At 31.6% G+C, this 26,471-nt stretch overlaps 2 protein-coding genes across 2 annotated transcripts; both read right to left on the bottom strand.

The window, feature by feature from the left end:
- Window positions 1-211: 211 nt before the first annotated feature.
- Window positions 212-10,837, bottom strand: LOC116767200 (CAD protein). The gene is given in 15 exon segments (XM_032657411.2): window positions 212-536; window positions 952-1,335; window positions 1,581-1,675; window positions 1,678-3,340; window positions 3,415-3,663; window positions 3,903-4,007; window positions 4,117-5,559; window positions 5,562-6,460; window positions 6,463-7,256; window positions 7,537-7,822; window positions 7,825-7,852; window positions 8,011-8,284; window positions 8,405-8,546; window positions 9,164-9,287; window positions 10,726-10,837. Coding segments are annotated over 14 exon segments (6,690 nt in total). The 5' UTR covers window positions 9,285-9,287; window positions 10,726-10,837; the 3' UTR covers window positions 212-329.
- A 646-nt stretch (window positions 10,838-11,483) lies between these two features.
- Window positions 11,484-20,132, bottom strand: LOC116767203 (beta-galactosidase-like). The gene is made up of 13 exons (XM_032657416.2): window positions 20,002-20,132; window positions 18,560-18,724; window positions 14,321-14,478; window positions 14,089-14,239; window positions 13,914-13,977; window positions 13,738-13,832; window positions 13,477-13,654; window positions 13,038-13,259; window positions 12,831-12,949; window positions 12,441-12,716; window positions 12,223-12,357; window positions 11,914-12,141; window positions 11,484-11,840 (listed from the first exon to the last, which is right to left on the bottom strand). The coding sequence occupies exons 1-13, from the start codon at window positions 20,002-20,004 to the stop codon at window positions 11,616-11,618; spliced, it is 2,019 nt and encodes a 672-aa protein (XP_032513307.2). The 5' UTR covers window positions 20,005-20,132; the 3' UTR covers window positions 11,484-11,615.
- Window positions 20,133-26,471: the final 6,339 nt, after the last annotated feature.

Here is a 26,471-nt window from a genome sequence, read left to right as displayed (position 1 = left end):
TTATTATATTCCTGTTACAGTAGAGTTTTTTTAAACGGAGACTAAAAAATTGTAAAATTTTTTCAATGTTACAATTTTATGCCCAATAATTAATTGCCCTTGCACTGTTTTTCTAAAAACAATTGATACTTTAGAATCTCGTTTATTGATATGGTTATTAAATATTGTGTTTAAGTTAATATTATTAAAAATAATAAAATAAAATGCTACCTACATTTTGATAATATATTTATTTTAACTTTCATAACATGGGTCCAACAAGATATTTTGTAACAATTTTTGCTTTTATTACGTTTATACATAAGTTATGACAATATAGCATTAATATTTTACGTGAGAGGATTAACTCCAGCGACCATGGAAAGTAACGCCATACGGACATACATCCCGTATTCCGCTTGTCTGAAATAAGCTGCCCGTGGATCGGTATCAAACTCTGGTGAAATTTCATCGACACGAGGAAGTGGATGCATAACTATCATACGGCGTTTGGCTCGTGTCATAAGTTGTGGTGTAACCACCAACAGGCCTCGCATCTGTAATAAAATTTTATAGAAAATCGTATTGAATTTGTTCTTTACTTGAAAAACCTACATAATGGCGTTAGTGAAATAATATGACATGAGTATAGATAGATGAATATTTGTTAGTTTTTTTAATATTTCGTAATCAAATATTTACTTATACTTCTTATATTTGAGATTGTGTAATGAATTTGATTAAAGTATTAATTAAAGATGGTCGGTATTGATTATATATAATGGGCAATGTAATGGACCGACGTCATGCTGACAGTCCTTGGTGACGTCGCGTCGTTGTAAAAATCAATATATAGGATCAATTTAACGAATGAGTTGATTGACAATATTCAGTTTTGTCTGTAGTTGTAAGAGCCAAATGATCTTTGAGTATATGTTTTTGAGCCGATTATTGTGCTTTTGTTTTATTTACCTTTTCGTATTCCTGTTCACTTTCAAATCGTTCACGTTGAATTCTTGTCATATAGAGAACATGAGTTTCGCCGAGAACATCTTCTAAGCGTTCATATACTTTTTGAGGAATGCCTTTGTATGCTACGTAATCCATTATATGTTTAGGCATTCCAAGTCCAGGCGGACTTACGTATTGTAGTTGTACTTGATACAGAGTAAGAAGTCGGGCTAGAGAGTGAACGGTTCTTCCATTTTTCAAATCACCGACCATCGTTATGGTTAAGCCATTAACGGTACCGATTTCCTCTCGAATTGTAAAAACATCCAGAAGGGCTTGAGTGGGATGTTCACCTACACCATCCCCAGCATTTATGATTGGTTTCCGACAGTGTCTTGAGGCACGCTGAAATTATTAATTGGGGAAGAAAGAAGTGTTATTACTTATAGAAATGTTTTTAGGCGTTTTTATATATGTATCTTGTCAAAAACATTATTTTTTTTTTTAAATACTAACAGAAGTATAATATTTGCTATATATTATAATATATGTCCATAAACATTTTATTAGCAATTTGATTTGCATTCCTTAAGCATGTGTCTTGTTTTTATTAGGCATTACATAAAAATATATTTTAATTTAAAACTTACTGTCACCGCGCCGGGTTCTGGATGACGCAATACTACGACGTCTGCGTAGCTGGCCATAACAGTCACACTGTCCTCTAGTGTTTCACCTTTTTGGCTGAGGAACTCGTTGCGTCCGTGTGGATCACAGATCCGCCAAGTCTTTGCATAGCAGCGGCGAAACTACAACTCGTCCTCGTACTTACTTCATAGAATATTGATGCCATGACTTTACCCCGTAAAATGTCATCTAATACTCGCCCTTTTGTAACATTAGTTTTCATAAATTGAGCTAAATTGAATATATCATTCAATGTTTCTTTTCCGAATGTGTCCACTGTTAATATGCTCTTTCCAAATAAATCACTTCTCTGACGATTAGGTGGCGCTGCATGAGACGGGTAAGACGAACTGTCCAATCTCTGTCTAGTAGTAGTTTGTGGAATTAAGGGAGAAACACTTCTTAAACCGGAGTCTTCGTGGAAATGAACATTCAGTTTATTTTGATCTGACTTAGAGACTTCAGCTTGGTCTACGTCTAGATCGTTAACTTTAATAAAGTCCAGAGAACTGTGAAAATCTAATGAAGAGTTTGGCCGACTGGTCTCTTTTTCTAGTTTCTCAGATACAATGCTGGGGTGAGCAAGTTTTTTTGGTGCTGGCCAGTCACGTACGTTTTGACCAAATCCAGGCGGTACCAAGACTTGGCCTTCAACGTAGGCTATTTCGCCTCGTAGAGTCACGCGATGAATAGCTCCACAGACCCGTTTCCCAGCAAAGGGGGTCCATTTAGACTTTGAGAATTCCAATGCCTGAGGAATTACCCATTCATAATCCATGTCCACCTCAACATATGTATTTTGTTGTTCAGGTAGATTAAAAATTCTTCTTGGATTTTTATGAAATTTATTAATTAAATCATCTATTGTTAAACGTCCTTCGTGAACAGCGTTTAGAAGTAGAGGCAAGATAGTTTCAAGACCAGGGAAGCCCGGGGGAGGCTTTTCAGAATTCTTTTCTTCGACGGAATGAGGAGCATGGTCTGTTGCAAATACGTCAATAATATCCATATTTTTCCACAACTCAGCTTGGTCTTGTGGGCTACATAAGACAGGACGGACTTCAGCACGTCCTTCACCAATGCTACTTACATCATCTGTACTTAAAAATAGATGATGTGGACATACCTCGCAAGTTACTTTAAGTCCTTTTTCTTTGGCCGCTTTCACGATCAAAATTTCTTCTTTCCTAGCGATATGACATATATGAATTGGTCTGTCCAACAGAGACGCCATCAAGATGATTGCGCCAGTCTTTTCACGCTCAGCGTGAGCACATATAGGCATTTTTTTGGGCCAGTTCTGAAGATGTCGTTGCCAAACAGTCATATCGTCTAACCTTAAGGTAGTGAAAGTTTGATTGAGATACATTTTTAATGCTGCCGCTTGAGGTGCTAATTCAGCAGCTGTATCACAATTCGTCGTTGAAGCTCCCACAAATAAAGCGTAGTCACAACGAGCACTTACACGTGCCAGTGTGGAAACATAGTCATATGACACGCGATCGATTACCGGAGGATTTGTGTTTGGCATAGCGCAAATCATAGTGATACCTCCAGCCAATGCAGCTGCTGTACAGGAATTAAAATCTTCTTTGTATGTCGCCCCTGGTTCACGAACATGAACATGAACATCGATAAACCCTGGTAGTTTAAGTATGTTTCGAGAAGTCATACAATCTGTATGTGTTTTCATTGGCGGCGCACCACTGCACCGCAGCATTGCCTAAAAATGTATAATTTATGACAAAATATGTAATAAATAATAAGAAAGCTTGAAATATTAAATAAAATAAAAACCTGAACTAGAAGTTTAGCGCATTTCACATCAGTAACTAAAGGAACTGCATAGTCTACTGCCAAACGGCGGGTTCGATAGCCATGTGTAGTAAATGAAGAGACGCGCCGGGCTCCACCTCTCATAGGCAAGTTGATTACTAAATCCAATTCTCTTCGAGCCATAAAATCGGCTAAATGCATTAATTCTCCATCTGATCTATCGTCCTCTAGATCCCCAATGTGGTCAAAAGTCCATTGCACACTTTCAATCTGTTAAGATAATAAATTGATAAATAATAAAGAAATTGAAGTTTTTTGGTACGTAGCAGACCCTTCATCTTTTGGATGTTTACAAAAAATATAATTAATTTCAAAATTGAATTACAAACTTTTGGGATATTAATGATAATTAGTTTTTTTTATTTAAACTAATCTTATTATTTCTTATTATCTTCTTATTATATTTTAAAAAGTAGTTAATAAAATAATTGAATTCAGTATTTTCTTACCTCAACTCCATGTTCCATATAGAAATCCCCAGTACCCATACTGGCATACAATTTATATCCTAATTTTTGTAATATTCGAACACTTGGCAATAACTCCATTTTATGCTAAAAACATAAAAAAATATATTGTATTTTTTTTTTTGAGAGAAGTCTCGAATTACTCTTTATTTAAACTATTATATTATACTAGTATTAAACAATTTGATTTTTCTACCTTAAATGTTCCCACAGAAAGTAAAATAGCTTTTTTGGGAATTCTAAAGCCAGTACTCATTAAAGATTTTAGATAAGCTTCATAACGATTTTCACCAAAACAAGCAACTTCACCGGTGGATGCCATTTCTACCCCAAGTGTCACATCGGCTCCTGATAATCTTGAAAATGAGAATTGTGGCACTTTGACGCCAACTTTTCCACAGCCACCCATTATATTCACAGGTTCAACCGGTAAACCGAGGATAACTTTTGTTGCCATTGCCACAAAATCATGATCCAATGTTTTTGAAACAAATGGGAATGATCTTGAAACCCTCACATTGCACTCTATAACCTTTAATTCATTGTCCTTTGCTATAAGTTGCATATTGAATGGCCCGGTAACATCAAGTGTCTCTGCAATAATTCTCGCTATTTCTTTGATTTTGTCCAATGTTTCATCATTGATGTCTTGCGGTGGTGTTACTAATGTAGCATCTCCAGAATGCACTCCAGCATTTTCTACGTGTTCTGATACAGCCATACAAAGAATAACCCCATCTGCGGCAACGGCATCAACATCTATTTCTTTTGCGTCTGAAATGTATTTTGATATCACTACTGGATGTTCTTTACTCACTTCACTAGCAGATTTCAGATACGTTTCCAAATCTTGGTTTGAATATGCTACATTCATCGCAGCTCCACTTAAAACATATGATGGACGAACTAAACATGGATATCCAACTTCTTCACAGAACTTTACTGCTGAATCAAGATTAGTTAATTCTTTCCATCTTGGTTGCAGAATACCCTTACGGTCGAGCATGCGAGAAAATTTAAATCTATTTTCAGCATTATCAACCATATCAGGGGAGGTTCCTAATATAACAGCCTGCTGTCTGTGTAAATCCATAGCAATATTATTGGGTAACTGTCCTCCCATACATAATATTACTCCATGAGGTTGTTCAATGTTATATATATCCATAACAACTTCAAAGGAAATTTCTTCGAAATATAGTCGGTCACTCATGTCATAATCTGTGCTGACAGTTTCAGGGTTGTAATTGACCATAATTGTTTTTTTGCCCTGCTTTTTCAATTCTCTTAAGCAGCCAACAGCACACCAATCAAATTCAACAGAACTTCCTATTCTATATACTCCGGAACCGAGTACCATAGTCAAATCTTTAGGGAAAACTAAATCATGGGTACAACCATTGTAAGTAAGATATAAATAATTGGTAGATGCGGGCCATTCAGCTGCCACTGTGTCTATTTGTTTAACAAACGGAGTAATCTTGAATTCTTCTCGTAATTTTCGAACTGCTAATTCTGTACTTTTAATAGCAACAGCAATTTGTTTATCCGAAAATCCCATTTGTTTTGCTGTTTTTAATATATCAGGAGTAATTGATCCCGAATCTATGGACTCAAGTGTTTGATAGTAATCTATAATATTTTTAATTTTCCAAGGAACCATCGGTCTATTTTAGTTAACTCGTATAATTTTTCAACACTGTAATTTTGTCTAAGAGCTGCTGCTAAAACAAACATTCGCTTATCTGTTGGCTCTCGCAGTTCATTTTCATTAACTTTTTTAAGGTACGGATCGAAACCATTAACGTTTTCATCGACCATTCTTAAAGCTTTTTGGAAAGCTTCCTCAAAATTCCTTCCTATGGCCATAACTTCACCAACACTTTTCATAGAACTTCCAATCTTTGTACTAACTCGATTGAATTTCGCTAAATCCCATCTTGGAATTTTAACGACACAGTAGTCTAAACTAGGTTCAAAACATGCTGTTGTAACCCCCGTTACAGAGTTTTTTATTGCGGGTAATGGAATTCCAAGGGCTAGCTTTGCAGCAACATATGCTAACGGATAACCCGTAGCTTTACTAGCTAAAGCTGAACTTCTAGATAATCGTGCGTTCACTTCTATGATATAAAACTCTTCAGAGTTAGGATTTAGTGCATATTGAATGTTGCATTCACCAACAATCCCAAAATGTCTGATTACTTTAATAGCAGTATTTCTTAACATATAATAATCTTTGTTTGATAAAGTTTGACTAGGAGCAACAACAATGGACTCTCCGGTATGTATTCCCAAAGGGTCTACATTTTCCATATTACATACTGTAATGCAATTATCATATGCATCCCTCACAACTTCGTATTCAACTTCTTTCCATCCTTTTAAGGACTTATCAATAATTAACTGGTCGGAATGTGATAACCCATGGTGAGCTAGTTTTTTTAACTCTTCTTCATCATTTGCAAATCCTGATCCAAGACCTCCAAGCGAAAACGCCGATCGGGTCATAACCGGATATCCGATTTGACGTGCTGCATTAAAGCTTCTTCAATAGAGGCTACAGCAGCACTAGGTGCAACTTTTTCTCCAATGGCATTAATTTTTTCAGCAAATATCTTTCTGTCTTCCGTGTCGACTATTGATTGTACCGGTGTTCCCAAAACGCTTACATTGTATTTTTCAAATACTTTGTTTTTTTGTAATTCCACTCCACAATTTAAAGCTGTTTGTCCACCAAAAGTGAGTAAAATACCTGTTGGTCTTTCGGCCTTAATAACTTGTTCTACATATTCTGGTGTAATGGGTAAGAAATATACTTTATCTGCGAGACCTTTGGATGTTTGAACTGTTGCAATATTAGGATTAATAAGAACAGTTTGAATTTTTTCTTCTTGCATCGCTTTAACACCTTGAGATCCAGAATAATCAAATTCACCTGCCTGCCCAATAGATAAACCACCAGAACCAAGAATCAATATTTTCTTCGGTCTTTCATAAATTGTCGGCGTAAATTTAAGTTTTTCACAAATTAAGTCTTTCACAACACATGTTCCATTGTTTTTATATGCTGTGACTGTATCAATAAACACATCAAAAAGACATTCTAAATCAGTGGGACCAGCTGTATGCTCTGGGTGAAATTGAACACTAAAATATGGAAGTGTCTTGTGTATTATGCCTTCATTGGTTTTGTCATTTTCGTTGGTAAACAATATTTCCCAATTTTTAGGGAGGGTATTGGCATCAACAGCGTAGCCGTGATTTTGAGATGTCATAAAACATCTGCCGGTACCTGAATGTGTACACGGTAAATTATGTCCACGGTTTCCATATCTATAAATAAAAAAATATAATTATAACATTTGTAAATAGAGGAAATAGTTATCAGTGAAAATTGTATCAAATTGAATGGGTGTATTTTTTCCACTTTTCATTTCAAGGAGAGAACTTCAAAATTTTATGACGTTATTCCCGTATGATCGGCAAGACGAATTGATCATATTTTCAAAAATTTTATATTGTTGGTGATCCTCAATTAAGAAAGGTAAGTATGGGTTGTAACAAAACTCTAGTGTGAATATCATTAAAAAAATAAGAAGTCAATAATCTTTACTTTGTTTTGTAGGTTTTACATCCCGCAGCAGTCGCAAGCAGTTGATGACCGAGACATATACCAAATATTGGTTTAGTAATAGTTTCGCTGCTGATTACATCATTCAAATTTTCAACAACCTTTTTGCAAACCTCGGGGTCACCAGGACCGTTGCTTATAAACAGACCGTCATATGAATTTGTCTCAAATTTGTAATTCCAAGGCACTAATATGACCTTAGCGTTCCTTTTTATTAAGCATCTTATTTGATTATATTTTAGACCGCAGTCAATAGCCATTATGGTTACTTTCCTGATTCATTAAATATCTTAGGTTCCTGAAAATTAAATATGTATATATTAATGAAATGGTTCGTATACTTATATTGTTTTGTTTGATAGTATGAATATACATTATAATGAATGAGATTAATAAATGTCAAATTCATGAAAAAAATTAAAATAAGCAAGACCGGTAACAGTCAGTAATTACTACCTTTATAGATACTTCTGCTACTAAATTGCGGGAATTTGGATCCTTCAGGGGTGGCAGAGGTCCAAAAGGGGGAACACCTTGTACAATCCTCCCAAGAGTTACTCCTTCCCGGAGACGGAATGTAAGGGCTCGGGTATCAATATCACAGAGGCCAGGTATACCGTTGGCCTCCAACCACTTACCAAGAGATCGTTTCGCACGCCAGTGGCAGGCTTGAGTGCTTATTTGACCAACTATTAACCCAGCAGCCCATATACGACTCGATTCAAACCATCTGTTAAAAATTAAGAAAGATTTTTTAGACATTTATTCTTTGCTATGCAGTGACAAGCGTAAGCAAATATTAATAAACAAATAAAGGAGCATAATTCCAACATATCTATTTAAAACTGACCTTGGCAGCCCATGCTCGTCTTTATCCTTATCGTCAGGGACACCATAGTTTCCGATTAATGGGTACGTAAGTACCAACAACTGTGCGTGGTAGGAAGGGTCTGTCAATGATTCGGGATACCCTACCATACCAGTTTGGAATACTGAAAATTCATTAAAAGTTCATGTAGATAAGTTTCATGCAGTAGGGAAATACGAATTATGAATGTATTAAGCTCTGAAACTGATTACCAATTCCAAAATATTGTAAATATTAATTATAATCACATTATATTTGTAGCTTTTAACAGTATTATGCGATAGCAAAAACCGAATAGACATAATATGTCTGTTTCTGAATTGTGAATCTCCTTTTCAATCTTTCAATTCAATAAACAATGTTGCTGTGTTTATAAATCGCGGTAAACACAATGGAATCATACACCCTATAAAAATTACGAATATGAACCTAAAATGGCGCTTAAAATCCTAAAACATGTTCTATTTAACGGGTAACCAATGAAATTTTTTTTAATATTTAGAAATCTATTCCACAAAATCGTAAAAAATATTGCAACTAAAAGGAAATTTTAAATCTATTCTCTCTTAATAGTTCCAAAGAGTTTTATAAAAGTCAGCTTTGATGATACTAATTATGTTATAGTTTCTAATAAATACAAAAGAAATGTTTGAATGTGCACATGTTTAAATCGTTATTATCTTCGTTTGGGTCTATTTAATTAAATTGTTTTATTTCAATGTTATTGTCACATATACTAACCCACTTCACCCTCTACGGGTACATTGGCCCCGAAACTTCTTCCACTAAAGACTGTGCCATCTGCCAAAACCAGGCTGCACGGGTTTCCGACTGAGCAACTTAATTCCTCGCTTTCAACCATTTCCTTAAAAAATATATAATTATATTAATAAAATTTTTTTTACTACGTCTAAGACTGCTAGGCGTCGATGAAATCGTATTCAAAATATATAATAAAAGTACTATTAATTACAATTATGGCTTGCATTAGATAGACTTTTAAATTCGCATCCTCAATCTCAAAAGCAACCATTTCAAGGAATTTTTCATATTTTAATAATTTACAAGATATACTTGAATGAAATGTAAAACCTAGTTTTAAACCTTTATTTTAAAAACCTATTTAAAGAGCCATTGAAGCGAATATCATATGTACTCATACCTAGTACAACATAATTAAATATTACAGGAAAATTAATTATTCCGTATGTAAAAACATAGTTCTGTAGTCATATAATTTATGTCCGGTAATTGTTTTATGTATTGTGCAATTGAGTGTCAGTTTAGATAAAGGTATACAATATATATATATATATATATATATATATATGTGTGTGTGTGTGTGTGTGTATAATTTAACTGTTTTTACAAAATAACGCTTAATGTTAAAACAACTTGATACAGAATTACTTTGCTCAAATAACAATGACGTCTATGTCTGTTGTAATCTGATGTACATATATAAAGTTTGTTGCAATCATAGAATAGTGTAATCTTGTTAAAAAATTATGTTTGTATCTTTATACGTTTGTGTGTATTAAATACTAAAAAGTAAGTAAGCATGCGTGTGGGCAGTTAAAGGATCTGTCTCAGCGACCTTTGAATAAAGACAATGATAAGAACGAATGATCTTTTAATTCATTTGCTAGCACAGAGGTCTTTACCACCCTTGTAGCAGATGCCATCCATAGAACCGGAATATAAATGAATGCTTCTCATTAATAATTAATTTGATAACAGACGAAGTATGTCAACAACCTTTGCTCCGAAAACAAAACATACGGTAATTACGTTAACTACAGTCGGAAGAAAGAAACCAAAGGGAGGTTTAAAACTAATTTTAATTAGCTAGTAATTCAATCAAAATTAAAATTTATATTTAATACTGTTCGACCTACTCGATGTAACAAAAAGTGAACAATTTTATAAAATAAAAATATAATTCTAAACTAAAAAATGTCATTCCCGGTAAATGGACCTTATTGTTAATTTCCAGGGAACTCTACATCAACAGATCCTCATGGGGTATGTGTGCGTAAATCGGTTCAAAAGTCAAAATCAACTAAGAAACCGATACATCTATTACAATTTGTAAATAAACTATTAACACTTAAGTCACCAACTGATTACAAGTGAATATGACTCTTCAAAAGAACTCTGTACATTTACTGATTCTTGTTAACGACTACGCAGTATAAATCACGTTTAATAAGTGACAACTTAAGCTCAAAATTGTGTCTAATAATGAATAAAATGAGTTTAATAGATGGTCTACATAACAAAAACAAGTATGAATTACTTACTAAACTTTTACTCCAACCAAACCGGCCACGTGGTGATTTGCTCAGACGGCAAACGGTCCGGTTCTGTCGCTTGCTCGGCTACGACAGGCATGTTGCTAGCCTCTTGCTCGACCCATAGCATCTTATCAGACGAGACTATTTTTCTAACCAGTTTACATACTCTGTCTCTTACCAACGTTTTATAAGTATATATCTCCCTCTCGCTCACTCTTTGTTTCATGGTGTGTGCCACAACTGACTGTATAATACGAAGTTAGCGCGCTTACATATGTTTAGATTTGTTTGATTGATGTGGATGGGACCAATCTTTTTTTAATATGTTATAGTAAGTCAATTCAAATTCCCATGGCAAATTGCTGTCGCTGGGTACTCAGGTTGTGTAAGACATTTTGGGAAAAATTTTGCCTATTAAAGTTAATTGTATGGATGTATTCATTTTACTATTCAGAATAACTTAAAATAGAAAAAATAAATTAATTATAGAACATAGTAGAATGTTCTATCATTTATTTATTTTTTCTAGATAAAACAACTGTATTAAATCATAGTATATTAAATCGAGGACAGATTCGCAATACAAGTTCCATGTACGACTTAATTGAAATCATATGTACTGTTCTCTGGCACGTTTATTTTTGTAAGCAATTTGCTACAGTTTTCATTAGATACGAAAAATTATTTAATATAATAATAATTATTATGAACGCTTTTTTACTTCTGTGTTTGTCAAAAATCTCGAGGGTCAATAAAACATTACATCAGTGTATAAAAATATATTCTCAATGCTGCGTCAATTTAACAAATCTTAGCGTTTGAATCTAGATAAAAACATTTGTTTTTTTTTTCATAAGAATCACATGAGCATCTTTCTACGACGACTTATAGACACTTTAATTTAACCATATGTAATCGTTAAGAGTGCCAGTCCGATTTAATATGGGATAGTCAATAAAGGTGATGGCTGGATTAACAGGTCCTTGATGGAGTTCAATTACTTTTATTGAATTAACCGCTGGTGCTGGTTTCAGCCATACACCTGGTACATAAAGAGTAACTTGGGGTCCAACCTTTGGCCAATATCTTCCTAAGTTGTATCCGTTGACGAATATGTAACCCTATCAACAAGAATTATGACAGTTAGAAACTTTATCATAGGAACAGTCAATTGTTAACGATACTCAAATTTACCTTCCCCCAATTGGTTGTATCAATGAAAGTGTCCAATGGCTCTTCTCCTTCAGGAATCACGAACTGTCCTTCGAACATCATGGGACCGTCTGATAAAGCATCCTCAGTGAAGGCAGAGATATTGTCATCACTCAACAATTTACTCTTCTTAACATCTAATGGGTAACCAGTTACAGACCAGGGACCTTCTAAGGTTTTATTGTTTAATAACACAGAGCCAAGTATGCCCTGAAAAGAGTGTCAGAGTAAAAACTGTAAGAAGTTATGTAGTTATTGGTAGTGTACTACATTTATGGTTTCAATACCTACCTTGAAGTCGTGAATTCTGTTTCCAAAATTTATACGACCTTGGTTCTCAACGAGCAAAGACAAAGTAGAGCCTGGTTTTGAGTTTATACTGAGCGAATATAACATCATCATTCTGCTTATAACTCCTTGCAGTTTCTTAAACATACCATTGTATTTTTTTTTAACTCAAAATCTATATTTTATAGCAAATATTTAAGCAAGCTATGATATATAAATACCTTGTCAACGTAAACAAATATGAAATCTCGTGGTTTTTTTATATTCAAAACTCCACCGGTTCCATTAAGTGTCATTTCATAAAGCATGAGACCGCTTCTTTGTTTCAATTCCTCAAACGTTGGTAATTTCGCACCTTCCACATCTTTGTATTTAATTCCTAAACTAGAACGTCCTTCTGTTGATAGCAGATTAATTTTGTTTGCTACTTCAATTCGTCCATAGGCTCCTTTTTTTGATGGTACTGGAACGGGTATATCATCTGGCACTAAATCGTACTATGAAAATAAATCTATATTTAAATGTAGGTTTAAGAAAAAGTTAATTTTAAGCTTATTTGTTTTATAATCTATGTATTATATATTTCTTAGTTATAAAGTAGATTTCCTTACATTGGACAGTACGTCTCGTATAGCGTAATACTTCTCCGTAGGATCGCCAGCTTCGGATAATGGAGCATCATAATCATAAGATGTTATATCGGGTTGATAAAATTTTCCATAGTTAGCACCTGTCAACAAAATTAAATAACTTTTGATTGTCTTTTTAATAATTGGCAATATATTAAAAATATATGTATAGCTAAGGACTAAACATACCAGATGTAAATTCGAAGTTAGTTCCTCCAAAGAAAACGTAAAAATTTAAATTAATCTTGTTTTCCAACATGTCTCGAAGAGTAAAAGTTACACGGTCAGTGGACACCTGCTGAATGTGTTCACTCCAATGTGTTAGCCATCCAGGATAGAATTCGGAATTCATCAAAGGACCAACAGGCATATATGCTCTCAGCTCTTTAAAAGTGTTAATAACACTAGTCGCTGAAAAGAATTAACAATATACATATATGTAAAACATATTATCCACTTATGCAACTGCCAAATTGTAAAATATAGTACGATGCTTTAAATAGCAAGCAACTGTGATAGAATTTTCTGTGCATATGCGCGCATACTATATGCCGTACGAAAAGTTTTATACTAGTTTACGATGGTTGAACGAGTTGTATTTTTAATTTATAGATTGAACGATGCTCACTTGGTCCGAAATCTATAGTTGTAAGTGCACCGGATATAGATCCGTCGATGAAGTATGATCTGTAGGGACCATCGGTGGTGTAAAGTAGTGCTGCGTCTTCTACGTGAGATTTTATTATGTCCCGAATTTGCTTCATATACTCCTTTGCAGCTCCGTAACTGCCATACTCATTTTCTACCTACCAGTATTCAATATTTTTATTAATTAACACAGTTAGAGCACAATATTTTAACTTGCTTTTTCTATAATAAAAATTCTTACCTGCACCAATATGATAGGGCCTCCGTTGCCTAATAGAAAAGGTTTAACTTCTTCAAAGAGTTTAGCCATCCACTTTTTGGTTTCTGCTATGAAATCTAAAATGAGACAATTATTAATTATTAATTAAAGCGTTTATTAACTTTTAACAATCTCACAAAATCCTACAAGGTTTTTACTTCCGTCTGTAGTTCGCAATTTGATATCAGGGTATTTGCTCAAAAGCCAATACGGTAGTCCTCCCTGTAATAGCAATTATTATACTTTAAATTATATAGTATGTAATATCGAGTCCTAAGCTAGCAAAATGATAGACGTATTAGATAAAAAAATAAGATTAAATGATTTATTTACTAGATCTCTTTCAGCACAAATGTACGGCCCAGGTCGAAGTAGCACATACAAATTCTCTTCTGCGGCAATCTTTAGAAATCTGGCAATATCCTTGTCACCTTCAAAAGAATAGGCACCTTCTTCTTCTTCATGACTGCTCCACTCCACATATCTAGAAATAAGATAATAATAATTACTTTAAGGTCATCCTTCGTAGCATAATTCCAGTTTTTTAATATTCTTCTATCCTTACGTGGAAACAGCGTTTAAACCGGCGGCTCTAATTTTCCGTAACCTATCTCTCCAATATTCTGCCGGTAGCCTGTAGTAGTGCAGAGATCCTGACACAATACGGAGCGGTTTGCCATCGAGCATAAAGTCATCACCTACAATGCTTATATTACGTGCGTTCTATAAGAGAAACAGAAAGTGTAACACATCATCATACTTTTACTACATTTAAATGGCCTGAACAGCATAGTAAGGTGGTAGAATGTAAGAACGTACATCCTCAATGGTATTTCAATTTTAATTGGTCATTAAAATTTCTAATAACATAAATTTACAATGATTTTATAAATTAAACTGTTCTTTATGCTTAGATAATCAATATATATACTATTATTCTTTATAATTTTCATGTGGTTCCTGATAAATTGAACCAATTGTTCGATGAAAAATAATTTGGTATAACTATAACACTCCTAATTTGTAGGTCTATACAGTTTGATTATATAAAATAAGAAAAGACAATACCAAATTCAAAGTTCTTTGTCGTGTTAGTTGAAATTAATGTTTTCAGAACTAAAATAATGAATAAATAAACATGAAATGTTTGCTTTTTTTATTCTAAACTAAAATTCTACAATATTCTTAACAAAACTAAATGGTAAATTCTATTATATTCTATACGTATATTTTATCAAGTGTCTACCAGACAGTCCCACAGACTTTTGTGTTGTTTTTTTTCTCGGTTTTAACAATACACACAACATGATAAAGCGTCCCAAATACATTATCAAAGGATCCAACAAGATATTATTTTAAGGTTTGTGCGGTAAAAATTATTGTTTTTACATTTACCTGCTGATAAAAGTTATTATTGAGTACAAGTGTTGGTTTAGAATGCGGTGGGACGTCATTTCATAACAAAATAAGGGGTTACGTTTGAATACAATTCGAAATTTTTACCTGTAGTTGCTTTTTAAAGTACCTATCATAAATAACCTTAATCTCAAATTTGAATATATTTACAGATAAGATAATTTTAAGTCGTAATATAAAAGTAACAATATAATATAAAAGTAACAACAATGGTTTTTTTATGAGAGAGGTGACAAACGAGGAGATGGCCTACTTGGGTAGTGGTCACCGATGCCCATGGACATCCGCAATTAACCAATGGGTAATCATTCCTAGTTCTAAATTAAGTAACTGGATTCGCTTTTGCACCAGCGCATAGTACAAAGTGTCTAAATATTAACATAACACATTAAAATATAGCAATAACGTTTGATATCTCCGTTACTATTATACCATAATCAACTTGTATTAAGTTTTTGAAAAACTAGGTAACATATATTTTTTTTATTATTTTTCTGTATAACAAAATCATGGGCTTGAGATTTTGATTCTTTTATGTTATTAAATATAAAAAAAAAACCATTTCCCAATAAACAACATATAGCACATTTTATAAAGTTAAAATAAATATTTAAAAAGTATAGGAAAATCAATTCTATAAAACCCTTCTACTATCAAAGCAGCACGTAAAATGTACAGAACAAATATTTTTCAACAAACTTTATATACCTAGGCAACTTGTTATTTGTTTACCGAGGGTAACTCATAGACATTCTCGGTTTCCAATGATCACCTTTGTTTTTAAATAATTATTTATTAATTTGCCATGGATTTAAATTTATAGCAATCTGGCGGCGCGAGGTAAGGACTAAATGTAATTAGAAATGAATTGGAATGTAAAGGTTTTGCAGTGTCTTCTTGTAAGAGAAATCGTTTGTGATTAACTCAACTTGGATATGTATTCAACAACATCACACATTCGCTTCTTCTGTACAATTTATATCTCAGCATAGATAGTATTTAATCTGGAGTGATTTTGAAGTTCATTAAACCTCCATAATTGCACCAAAAACGCAGCAGGCTTTTCCTTACAAATACACTTTTCTTCGTGACGGGTTTTGATAATTGCTTTTTGTGTAACCACTGATTTTCCATTTCCGGTTTTATTTTAATAAATGCAATTTTCTTCTCAAGGCAAAAAGAGCTATTTACAAACTTCCAAGCAACGTTTCTCTTGAATCTCGTTTAAATAATGTGGCACTTTTTGACAACTTTAAGAGATCGTATCCAATGATTTTAAATCTTTATGTAAGGTATCTTTAGAATATTAAGACAATCTAATCGGCGAGTGTTGGTTACAAGGTTGTTTTTCTACTGCTTCCCTTATAACTTTAAAGCGCGAACGATGTTGAAGCGTCAAATCTCCAGCATTAGTAGGATTAAATGAAAGATGTGATAAAGATTAAGTCAATATATTGTCTTCCCTTCAATTTGACATATTTTCGATGCTGTCATGGCTTCATTAAACTTTTACTCGTAATAATGTTTTTCCAATACACGGATTTTATATCGTACCTACTTCATAGTATTTATTAAATAAAAGTTTTGCGTCGCCAACAAACAAAGAGACAGTGATTAAAAGAAAGCAAGACAATTATACTCTCCACAGAAATATATAATAGTATGAACAAATTTACGATATGTTTAAATTTGATTCGTTTCGATTTCGATTTTCGATTCGATTTTGTACTAATTTTTATGTATGAAAACTGACATTACATTTGAGACAACATCTGTGTATTTTAATATTATTGATTAATTGGTAACACTTTTTTACATACAACATTCAAATAAATAAAATCATACGATATAACGGTTAAATATATTATACTTTATATTGTGCGTCGTTACTTCAACAAATTTTAATTTTAAGATTGGTTTGAGACTGACCTTGCTTCTATTACACTATATAATAACAGCTTCTGACAGAAATACGTTTTTTGGACAATAATTCACTGTTAAAAACAAAAGAAACAATTGCTAGGAGTATATTGAAATCATGAAAAAAAAATTACCAATTGAATTCCAATTATAAAAATTAATTACCGTCTGTTAAATTATTTTAGGATTAATTTTAAAATATTAAAACATAAAATATATGACACGCGTCAGCAATGCTGCCGTCACTAATCCTATTTCCAACAGTCGGGTTATCCATTTTCACAAATAAAGCACTCACTTACTCGCACTGCTCTATTTTCAATTATAACTAACACTTAGTAATTTAATAAACTTCCTCCTTGATAGCTCTCACTATTATAACTCCACCACCATTAACCAATGTTTTCGAAAATAAAATGGTTTTTGTGGAGTCATTTCACTTACTCTTTTAATTTTAATAATAATAATCATAGTAATTCAAATGATCAGAAATCATTAAATAAGTTTAACGTAATTAATTAAACCATCTAAACTTTTTATATAACTTGATATTTTATAGAAAACATAATTGAATAACGTTGATTACAAAATGGTAACTGTTTAAGTTTTTGTTTTACTAAAACTTACAGAATAACTTACCTTCACATATTACAATTCACGATACGAATTAACATTGACTGTTCTTTAATAAAAATCACATAAAGATCTATAGAACAAATAATTTTGTCAAAGAAATTACTAACGCCATGACATTGTTTATGTCACATCTACCCTCTATCCGCTAACGTAATGTACTTTTCAAACAACTATCCCCTATAATGGCTTTAAATCTCGTTGCGCCGACATATATAAACATTAATTACAAGTTCATTAAAACCTTAATTTTAATTTGATCTCTTACAAGCAGAATCTGGTGTTGATTTGATGGTATTCATTGTTTGCGTAGACTTTATCCTTACACCCTCAGAATATGGACCGGTTATACAAAAGAGGGTATTTTGCAGGTAAAAACACGCTCACGAATTTTTTATCAGACAACACGATTAAGTTCGTCTATGTTGTTCTAAAGTAAACGTTGAATATTTTCTCATTTTATTGATCAACAAAAATTTTGAAGAGGGTTTATTTATGTAATGATATGATTAAAATTGTTTAAGGATTTGATTTATATTATATTTAAAAATGCTGCTTTTGGACTATTATATGCCAACAGTAAACTATTATATCAACTGTTAATAATTTATCGCCCGCCATTTTTCATAGCCATGTTGTATTGACTTTATATACTCTTCAATTAAAATTTAATTATAAAAATGGATAATCTTATACAATACTTTTTGTACTAGCTTTGATTATAATAAGACAAAGTGAGGAAGTTGCATTTATATTGTTGGTAAGGTAATAACCAAATGAATAATAATAATATATATTTTTTTATTATTTCGTAATATAAGAATGAATATGTTACCTGAAAGTCTTTTTGCGATAGCTGACCTCCTTGGTTGTTGTCTGTTATCTGTAACACTATTGGATCTGTTTCTTGGATGGTCGTCGGTTGTGCCAAAATCAATTGCATCACACATATTGATACGGATAGAAATCGCAATGTTGCCAACATGTTTGGTAAATATTTCTGAAATATGTAAATTCGTTGTGTAATTATCACTAAGAAGGACAACATGTAGTTTTTTATAGTCTAATATTCTTTTAAACACTTAAGCAATTAAGTTATAAATCATTGAAGTGTTATGGCAAAAAAAATTACTACTGAATAAACTTATTGTTAATATGCTTTGATATAAAAGTAAATGGACTTTTAGACGCCACATTATTATTTTTGTCTTGGACTTTAATTACTTTATAAAAACTTTTTTATGCATATATTAAATCTCGAGAACTTGTTTGAATATTGAAATAAATTTTAATACATTTAGTACATTTAATTCATAGATATTCCTAACGTTTATAACATGTGAATTTTAGTTTTAAAGAATTATTAACAAGGATAAAAAAAGTGTATCTATGCATATTTAAACTTAATATTGTTAATATGTGTGAGATGCATATTTTGTGTTCATGTAATATTTTTATTGCTCGAAAGTTAGACATCAAAATGTGAAGATTTATAACTTTCACCTTCTCAACATAACTGACAACCCTGACAGGTGTGAGAAATTATTATTAAAAAGTTTGTTTATAATTTATACATTGAATAGTCACTAAATTATGTTACATAAACTTTAACGCACTTCCAAAACATAGAAGTGTATTTATGGTTTTTATTTTAGTTAATTTGTCAAAGAAACAATAGAGAGGTTAATAAATTGGAATTTTTCCATAAATAAAACACTCGATATACCTATTTTTTAATCTGTGGCTAAGGTTTAAAGAATTGTACTTATTATATTTAAACCTATTTTCAATTATTTATATTCAACTGATGATATTGCTGCTCCATCTCTTTATTAAAAAAGCCTGGGAATAACAAACGCCCACAAAACATCTTTATAGACACGTTTTTAATTTGTGGTAATTAGTGTGACTTTGAACTAATTTACTCCATTTGCTTAATTAATTAATGTCCTATATATAGTTTGAAAAACTTTAAATTCGTAATTAATGTATTTATTCTACACAATTTTTTAAAATTAATATTATTATGAACAACAATGCAATTAATATGTATATATATGTACTTCTAATTAAATATTTGTGTTTCACCTTTTGTAAAGTTATCTTGTGAATAATATTTTTTAGGAAAACAACAGTAATCAGAATTGCAATCTTTTAAATATCATCTATGTACACTATGCAATATGTGGCTAACGACAGCGAATATTTTTTTTCTTGAATAAAATAATAGTATATATAAGACATCAGAGTGTCACTCTAACGGGTAGAGCACCTTACCATTGGCGGCAATGACCCCGGGTAGAGTCTCGAGTGCCAGTGAACTCTCGGCCCCGACTTCACAATCACGGGCGAAGCTAGGTTATTAGAGCGAAAGAGCCAGTTGCACACGACCGTCCGCTTCGCCACTCCTTTGGAAACTTGAAAACTTTAGCTCTATAGCAAACAGGCATGCATTTGATCCCAATGCCACATGTCATGATTAATGTATGCCTTCGTTACCATGCATTGTGACGTAATTAAATATATAATATCAATAACAACTGGGAATTTAATAGTCCCAGATAATTTTAGTTTGCAAATAATTTTGTTTGATAGAAATGTTTACTGAATGTGACGCAAACTACGGAAGCCTTAAATCACACTTGATTATAGGTCGGAGAAATACGAGAGTCTCGCTTTTTATACTTTTAAAACAAAATCATTAATACATACGTTTACGCACAAATATATTAAAAGAAACCATTTCCTAATTAAATTATAAGTAAACATATATTGTACACTATTATATTTAATAAATGTAAGATACATTCCTGTCATATACATTTTGACATCGTTATTGCCAAGGTTGACTTTTATATACGAATAGTATAAGCAACTCATCTAAGATAATTTCAGTAGTCTTTTAATTTAAATAATCCGTGTCGAGTGGCATATCTTGGAAGATATTACGAAGCAGATAATAGAAGAGTCCAATTACTTGATTTCTTTACTGAGAAATAGAATAAAAATAAATTTGTGATATGTATGTCTTGTATGGATTTATTGTCTGTTTCGTTTTGTCTTAATAGAAAATTTAACACATTTTTTAACTAACTGACTTACTTTATTAGAAGATAAATGTGTCATATTTATTATGAGCCCAAAAAGTAGATTAACATAATTTTACAATACTCAAGATATATTTTTATCCCATCTCATATTATCTCATCGTCACTTTCTTCAGATTTGGTCAGTCAAGTCATAACTTTTATGACCAAATCAAATTCTTTAAACTACGAAAAGTGAGTAAACTGAAATAGCTATCAATTTTCACAAAATTTTAGACGAGCCTACAAATACATTAAACTGGCCTTGCTTTTTAGGCAAAGAAAATATTTGAGACTGACAACTTCACTTTTCCCTTATATAGGCTTTTTTTTCAATTTCTAAAAACAATTATTTATCACGGATACCTAAATACATATAAAAATAACACATTTACTTATTAAACATTTCTTATAATTTTCGGAATACCTCTACTTAATGTACACTCGGTAAAATATCTCATATAATGCACTACAATATGGAGGACCTATAATAGATTAGCGGGCTCTTTATAATTGTATTCATCGCACGTATTTGTAAATATGTATAATAGGAAAGCTGAGAAATATCTATCATAAAATATGCCTACCTTAGATTTATGTTTTAGTTTATGGCACAATAAAATGACTCTAACGGAGCACTAATAATGCCTGGCGATAACTGTTACTTAAACATGTCTTTATATTAACGCAACAAAGAATATTATATTTTATAGCCAGATCTTTAGACGTGAAACATGCAAATTTACCAAGAAACTGTTTCGTAATTGCTAGCAAAAATGTTTACGATTTTGTTATTTAGCTACCTATTAACCAGTTAACTTCTCTTTATTTATACGAGTTTAACAGTGCGGGAATAAATTTTTGCTTATTAATTAATAAATTTTTAATTTCAACTTTTTCATTTCAATGTACGCGATGTTACTATTACTTAATCAGATTATTTCTGGACATAATTCTAGTTCAACCTTTAACTTTCTCGAACTAAGTAATAAAGTATTATTTTCTAAATATAGTTTAAGTTCTTAGTAATTTCAAAGTTAATTTTTGCAAATAGTACAACTAAACAAGTCAAGTTGGTTATTACGAGATATTTTATGTACCTTCATTCTATTTTTCGAATAGAAACTGCTCCCTACTTTTGATTACTTATGGTTACACTTAATTTTTTTTTGTATAATCGACAGTATAATGAATACATGCAAGGTTTATAACTTTCGACGTAAAAACGACGGAGAGTATTTTAGAGAAATTATAAAAGTCAGAATATTTAAAAACAAACAGACAAATTTTTTGCGAACATTGTGTCATGTGCCTAATGTAATAAATTGTTTGGTGGAAAAGTTTCGATGAAGTCGTGATCGTCTGAGCGTTATTTTTTGCGTATGATCCTTACATGTTAGAGCCACAAAAAAGAGCCAACGTTGTTCCAATCATCTTTTGGGTGTCAGTTAAAAGTGTGGCAGAAATAAAATTTTGTTATTTACTTTTAAAGTATACTTATCTCTATTGCTTTCTTTTTTAAAAAGGTTTTCTTTTTATTATTTCAAATTCAAATATCAATAATTTAAATAGTGTGTTTAGAGAAATAAAAATATAAATCCAAAGAAACTTAATTATTGAAATAAGCCCAATAATATAAGCCCACTTACATTCTTCATCTGGAATATTGGGTGTGGGTATATACCCAGTTTTTAAGTCTTTGAATAATATTATTCAAAGACTTAAAAACTACCAAAGTAGAAAATTTGCAAACTAATTTGGATGAAAAATTACAATTAAGGGAGATGGAACATATTTTAAATCAGTCAACGAAATCTAATAGGTATATTTAATTTTATCAAGTAGCATTTTCTACCCGTTCAGATCAGTTTTTATTAAATTTCTGACATCTTGTGACTCATCCTATGTAACTTACATTGTCTAGAGTTCATGAGCGTCCATTTTTTTACTGACCAATATCCAAAACTTATTATAATTATCTGTTTCTCATCCTGTTTGTGTGTTAATAATTAGTTATAAGCCTTCATGTTCCAAGTGCCATTTGGAAAATTAGTTACGGGTGCACTTGGAAACTATACACGGTCGTTTAGTTTTTACTGACTTGAGAACGACATAAGAGAACAGTGTGATAATGGGCGATAGCTATTGAATGGTTTATTAATTACCTATTATTCAACAAACTAACGTTTTATTACTACTATCTTGTATAAGTATTTTCCTATCTCAGCTGATGCATACGGTAACATGAGTACCTACCGATATCGGAAAACGCGATGAATAAAGTAATTATTTAAATAAACGTGTAAATTGTGTAATTCGTATTAAATTTAATATCGCTTATCAATAGCCAAAAAACAGATGGCTATGTTGACATTGTGAGATTACAAAATTATATACAGAAATAAAATTGTCACTTATTTACAGATTGGATGAAAATTAAATTTACGTTTATGAACATGGAAAAACACATGAAGTGGTTTCCTTAATTCGACGACTGTGTCCATAGCTTACTGATATTCAAATTTAATTGTCGTTAATCTAACACTGTAAAAAGTTTATCCTCATAACCCGCTGTCAGTGTTCCAACTGTTAAATTTTTAAAAGCAAAATGATATGTATTTTGGTGTGTAACGGAAATTTTGTTTGTTTCCCTGAAATTCTTTTTAGCTTTTCAATGTAATGAAATTGGTTTTTACCGAATATTGTGGTTCCAAGCCTCAAATAAGTCGTTTAAAAATATGTCTTATATTGTTATCATTACGCGATTCGATTTTCTACATCCATCAAAGACTCTGAAATAATATGAACTTGTACATTCAGAGGCGGATATCAACTAACTTTATTTTATTGCTGTTCCTAAAAAATCTTAAATATAATGATAAACTTTAATTTCAAAACTCCGTTTTTAAGTAATCAATGTAAGCTAAAATCGCAATATCATATATTTTAATTAAAAATTTTCGTTCACTTTTTAAAGAAAGACTTCAATGTCGGCTCTAGTCAATAGACCAAATAAAAAGCGAAAAAAAAAAACAAATACAAATCTAGGTTCTTTCATATTAGGTTAAAACGAATAGGTATATCAATAAATTGCATGCTCATGGACAGTAACGTTCGGTTATATTTTTGTAATGATTTTTAAATAAAAAAATATTATAACTCAATACTAAAGGTTCCGTGCGGACTTTATATTTGAGATGAATATTTGGATGGCGCTATGTACTTACGTCTGGCATCAATAACTATTCCCAAGGTTTATAAAACAATATTACACAAACCTTGACAGATTAGACCTTTACATATGGATAAGATTTATAGGTTTAATATAGATGACATCATTTAAATTAATAACAATTCTCTTATTAATTACATGTTATTAAATTAATTTTAAAATCGATAAATTGATTATGTTTGTATTGTTTGTAATTTTATTTCGTTTCTAAGTTACATTGTGATTCAAATTCCAAATCTTTTGTGCCCAAAGTAATCCATGGACATACGAAAATGTATGTTTAAAAAAAAAATACTTCGTGCTACAGAATCAGATTTTTTTATCAACTATACAGGATCAAGTGTGAGAGCTTGCTATAGTATGGTAATATACTGACCGACAACGCGATTGGAATACTTCTTATCTTGCTAATGAAGAAGGAAACCATTAATTATCATGTGGAACGTCAGCTCTTTGCATATTAAGGTCTCCAATAAGATAATTGCCCTTTTAGGGTTGACTTATATTCCGATAAATTTCTGAATTTTTCCAATTAATCTAATAGGAATTACTTTTCTATTTGGACAAACGGAACTCTAAATATGCAATCACTTTCTTGTTATTCATAGACACTAGGTCAATTGATTGAAAATATGACAAATACTACACATATTGATAGATTTAAAAGATACTTTCTAACACTTCAAATTCTAATGATGGATGTGAACCATTGACTTAAATTATGGTGCATTTTATGAAACTATATATTGGTGTCATATAAATATATACATCGTCAAAAGTCACGTAGTACCTATGTTGAAATAAACGTATCGAGGGACTCTCAAAGAAATTCATAAATTCACTTTGAATTAACCTTACACATTGTATAAGCTTTCTAACATAATTTATAAGTTTCTTATGTTAATAACCCTCTTAGTTTTAATAAGATTAACGAATGTAATCAAGAACTTTTCGTTTCTATTTGGAATAACTAACAATTCGATACGCTTGGTACGTTCCTATGGTTTGAAAACCTTTTATCTTTCCATTATCTATATATAAAAATATATTAAACATATCTATCTTCTGAGACAGTAAAAAAGAGGTTTAAATTAAATACGGTCGTATATAAGTTTTAATAAACATTTTCACCTTAATAAAACCGTTCTTTGATGTCTCAGAGTTTCATTCTCATACATTTTAATGAAAGCACGCAACTATTGTACGCAACTATTATAAGAAATGGTTTTATAAATCCTAAGGTAATTATTTAATTTTACACTATCTATAAACTTTGATTATCAACAAGGATTGATATTGACATTATATTAACTTTGGAACCTATGAGTATTTTGTGTTTTGTTGTGGGTATAAAGTTAAAAAAAATGATATATACATTTACTGTATCTCAGGACAATCTGCCCAATGAAGAAATATATATATGAAATAAAAACATTCATATATATAAAGTATTTCTGAAGAGGTTATTAATAATAATTTTCGTAATCAAGGTCACATCTCATATATGTATTTAAAATTTTCAATATCGTTGTTTTATCTTTACATAAAACAATAATTATTAAGATTTTCTTAATAAATTTTAATTCCTAGTAATGTAATAAAAAACCACAAACAACTTATGTGACTATTGCTATAATACGAACAACTGCATGCCAATCCCAGTGTTATGTATTGAAATGAGAAAAAATATTAATGTTAACTATAATAAGTAAAACAAAGTAGATCGCACGGGACCGGATATACTTTCCTGTGTAATTTTTGTGAGGGGAAAATATAACACCGATTTCCCCACAAATTGTCGTTGTAAGTTGTTCATGCAACCATTTATTGGATTCTATTTTACAATGTTTGTATGTGCAACAAATTGTGCGTAAATTCACATTGACTTTTCAATTCCTTGCCTTAACTAGATACCTTTAATGGTTTGCAATATTAGAGCAGCGACTATTGTTACATTTTTACAGGAAAATTTTTCATTTTCTGAAAGTCCACTGTATGAGTAGGTTTCCGTGTATTTGAAATAATATTCACTTGATATTAAATATAAAATTTAACTCTAAATTCATAATTATTTGATTCAACAATTATGAAACGATAACTTTATAATTTACAAATTTTGTAACAAAATAATCTCAGTAATAAAAATCAGTACCTAACCGTGATTTATTAAATGTAGTGTCATTCCTTACCCACAAACAAGTTTCTAAAAATAAATAACTATAATCAGTCGAAAATAGTTATTTTATTTTAAAAAAGGAAACGAGTAAATAGTAAGTCAAGGTTGAAAGGAGACGCTAACAAGGAGTATAAAACATCATAGTTAAATGGAGAGTTGGGTGTGTAACTGACGGGTAGCGAGTTGACCTAGTAGGGTAGCACGAAAGTAACGCCGTAACAGAAGTGGCAGGGAAGGTGGCTCATGCAGCTCG

The sequence above is a fragment of the Danaus plexippus genome, assembly GCF_018135715.1.
Source record: "Danaus plexippus chromosome 9 unlocalized genomic scaffold, MEX_DaPlex mxdp_26, whole genome shotgun sequence".
Lineage (NCBI taxonomy): Eukaryota > Metazoa > Arthropoda > Insecta > Lepidoptera > Nymphalidae > Danaus > Danaus plexippus.
This window is presented reverse-complemented; position numbering and strand designations above follow the sequence as displayed.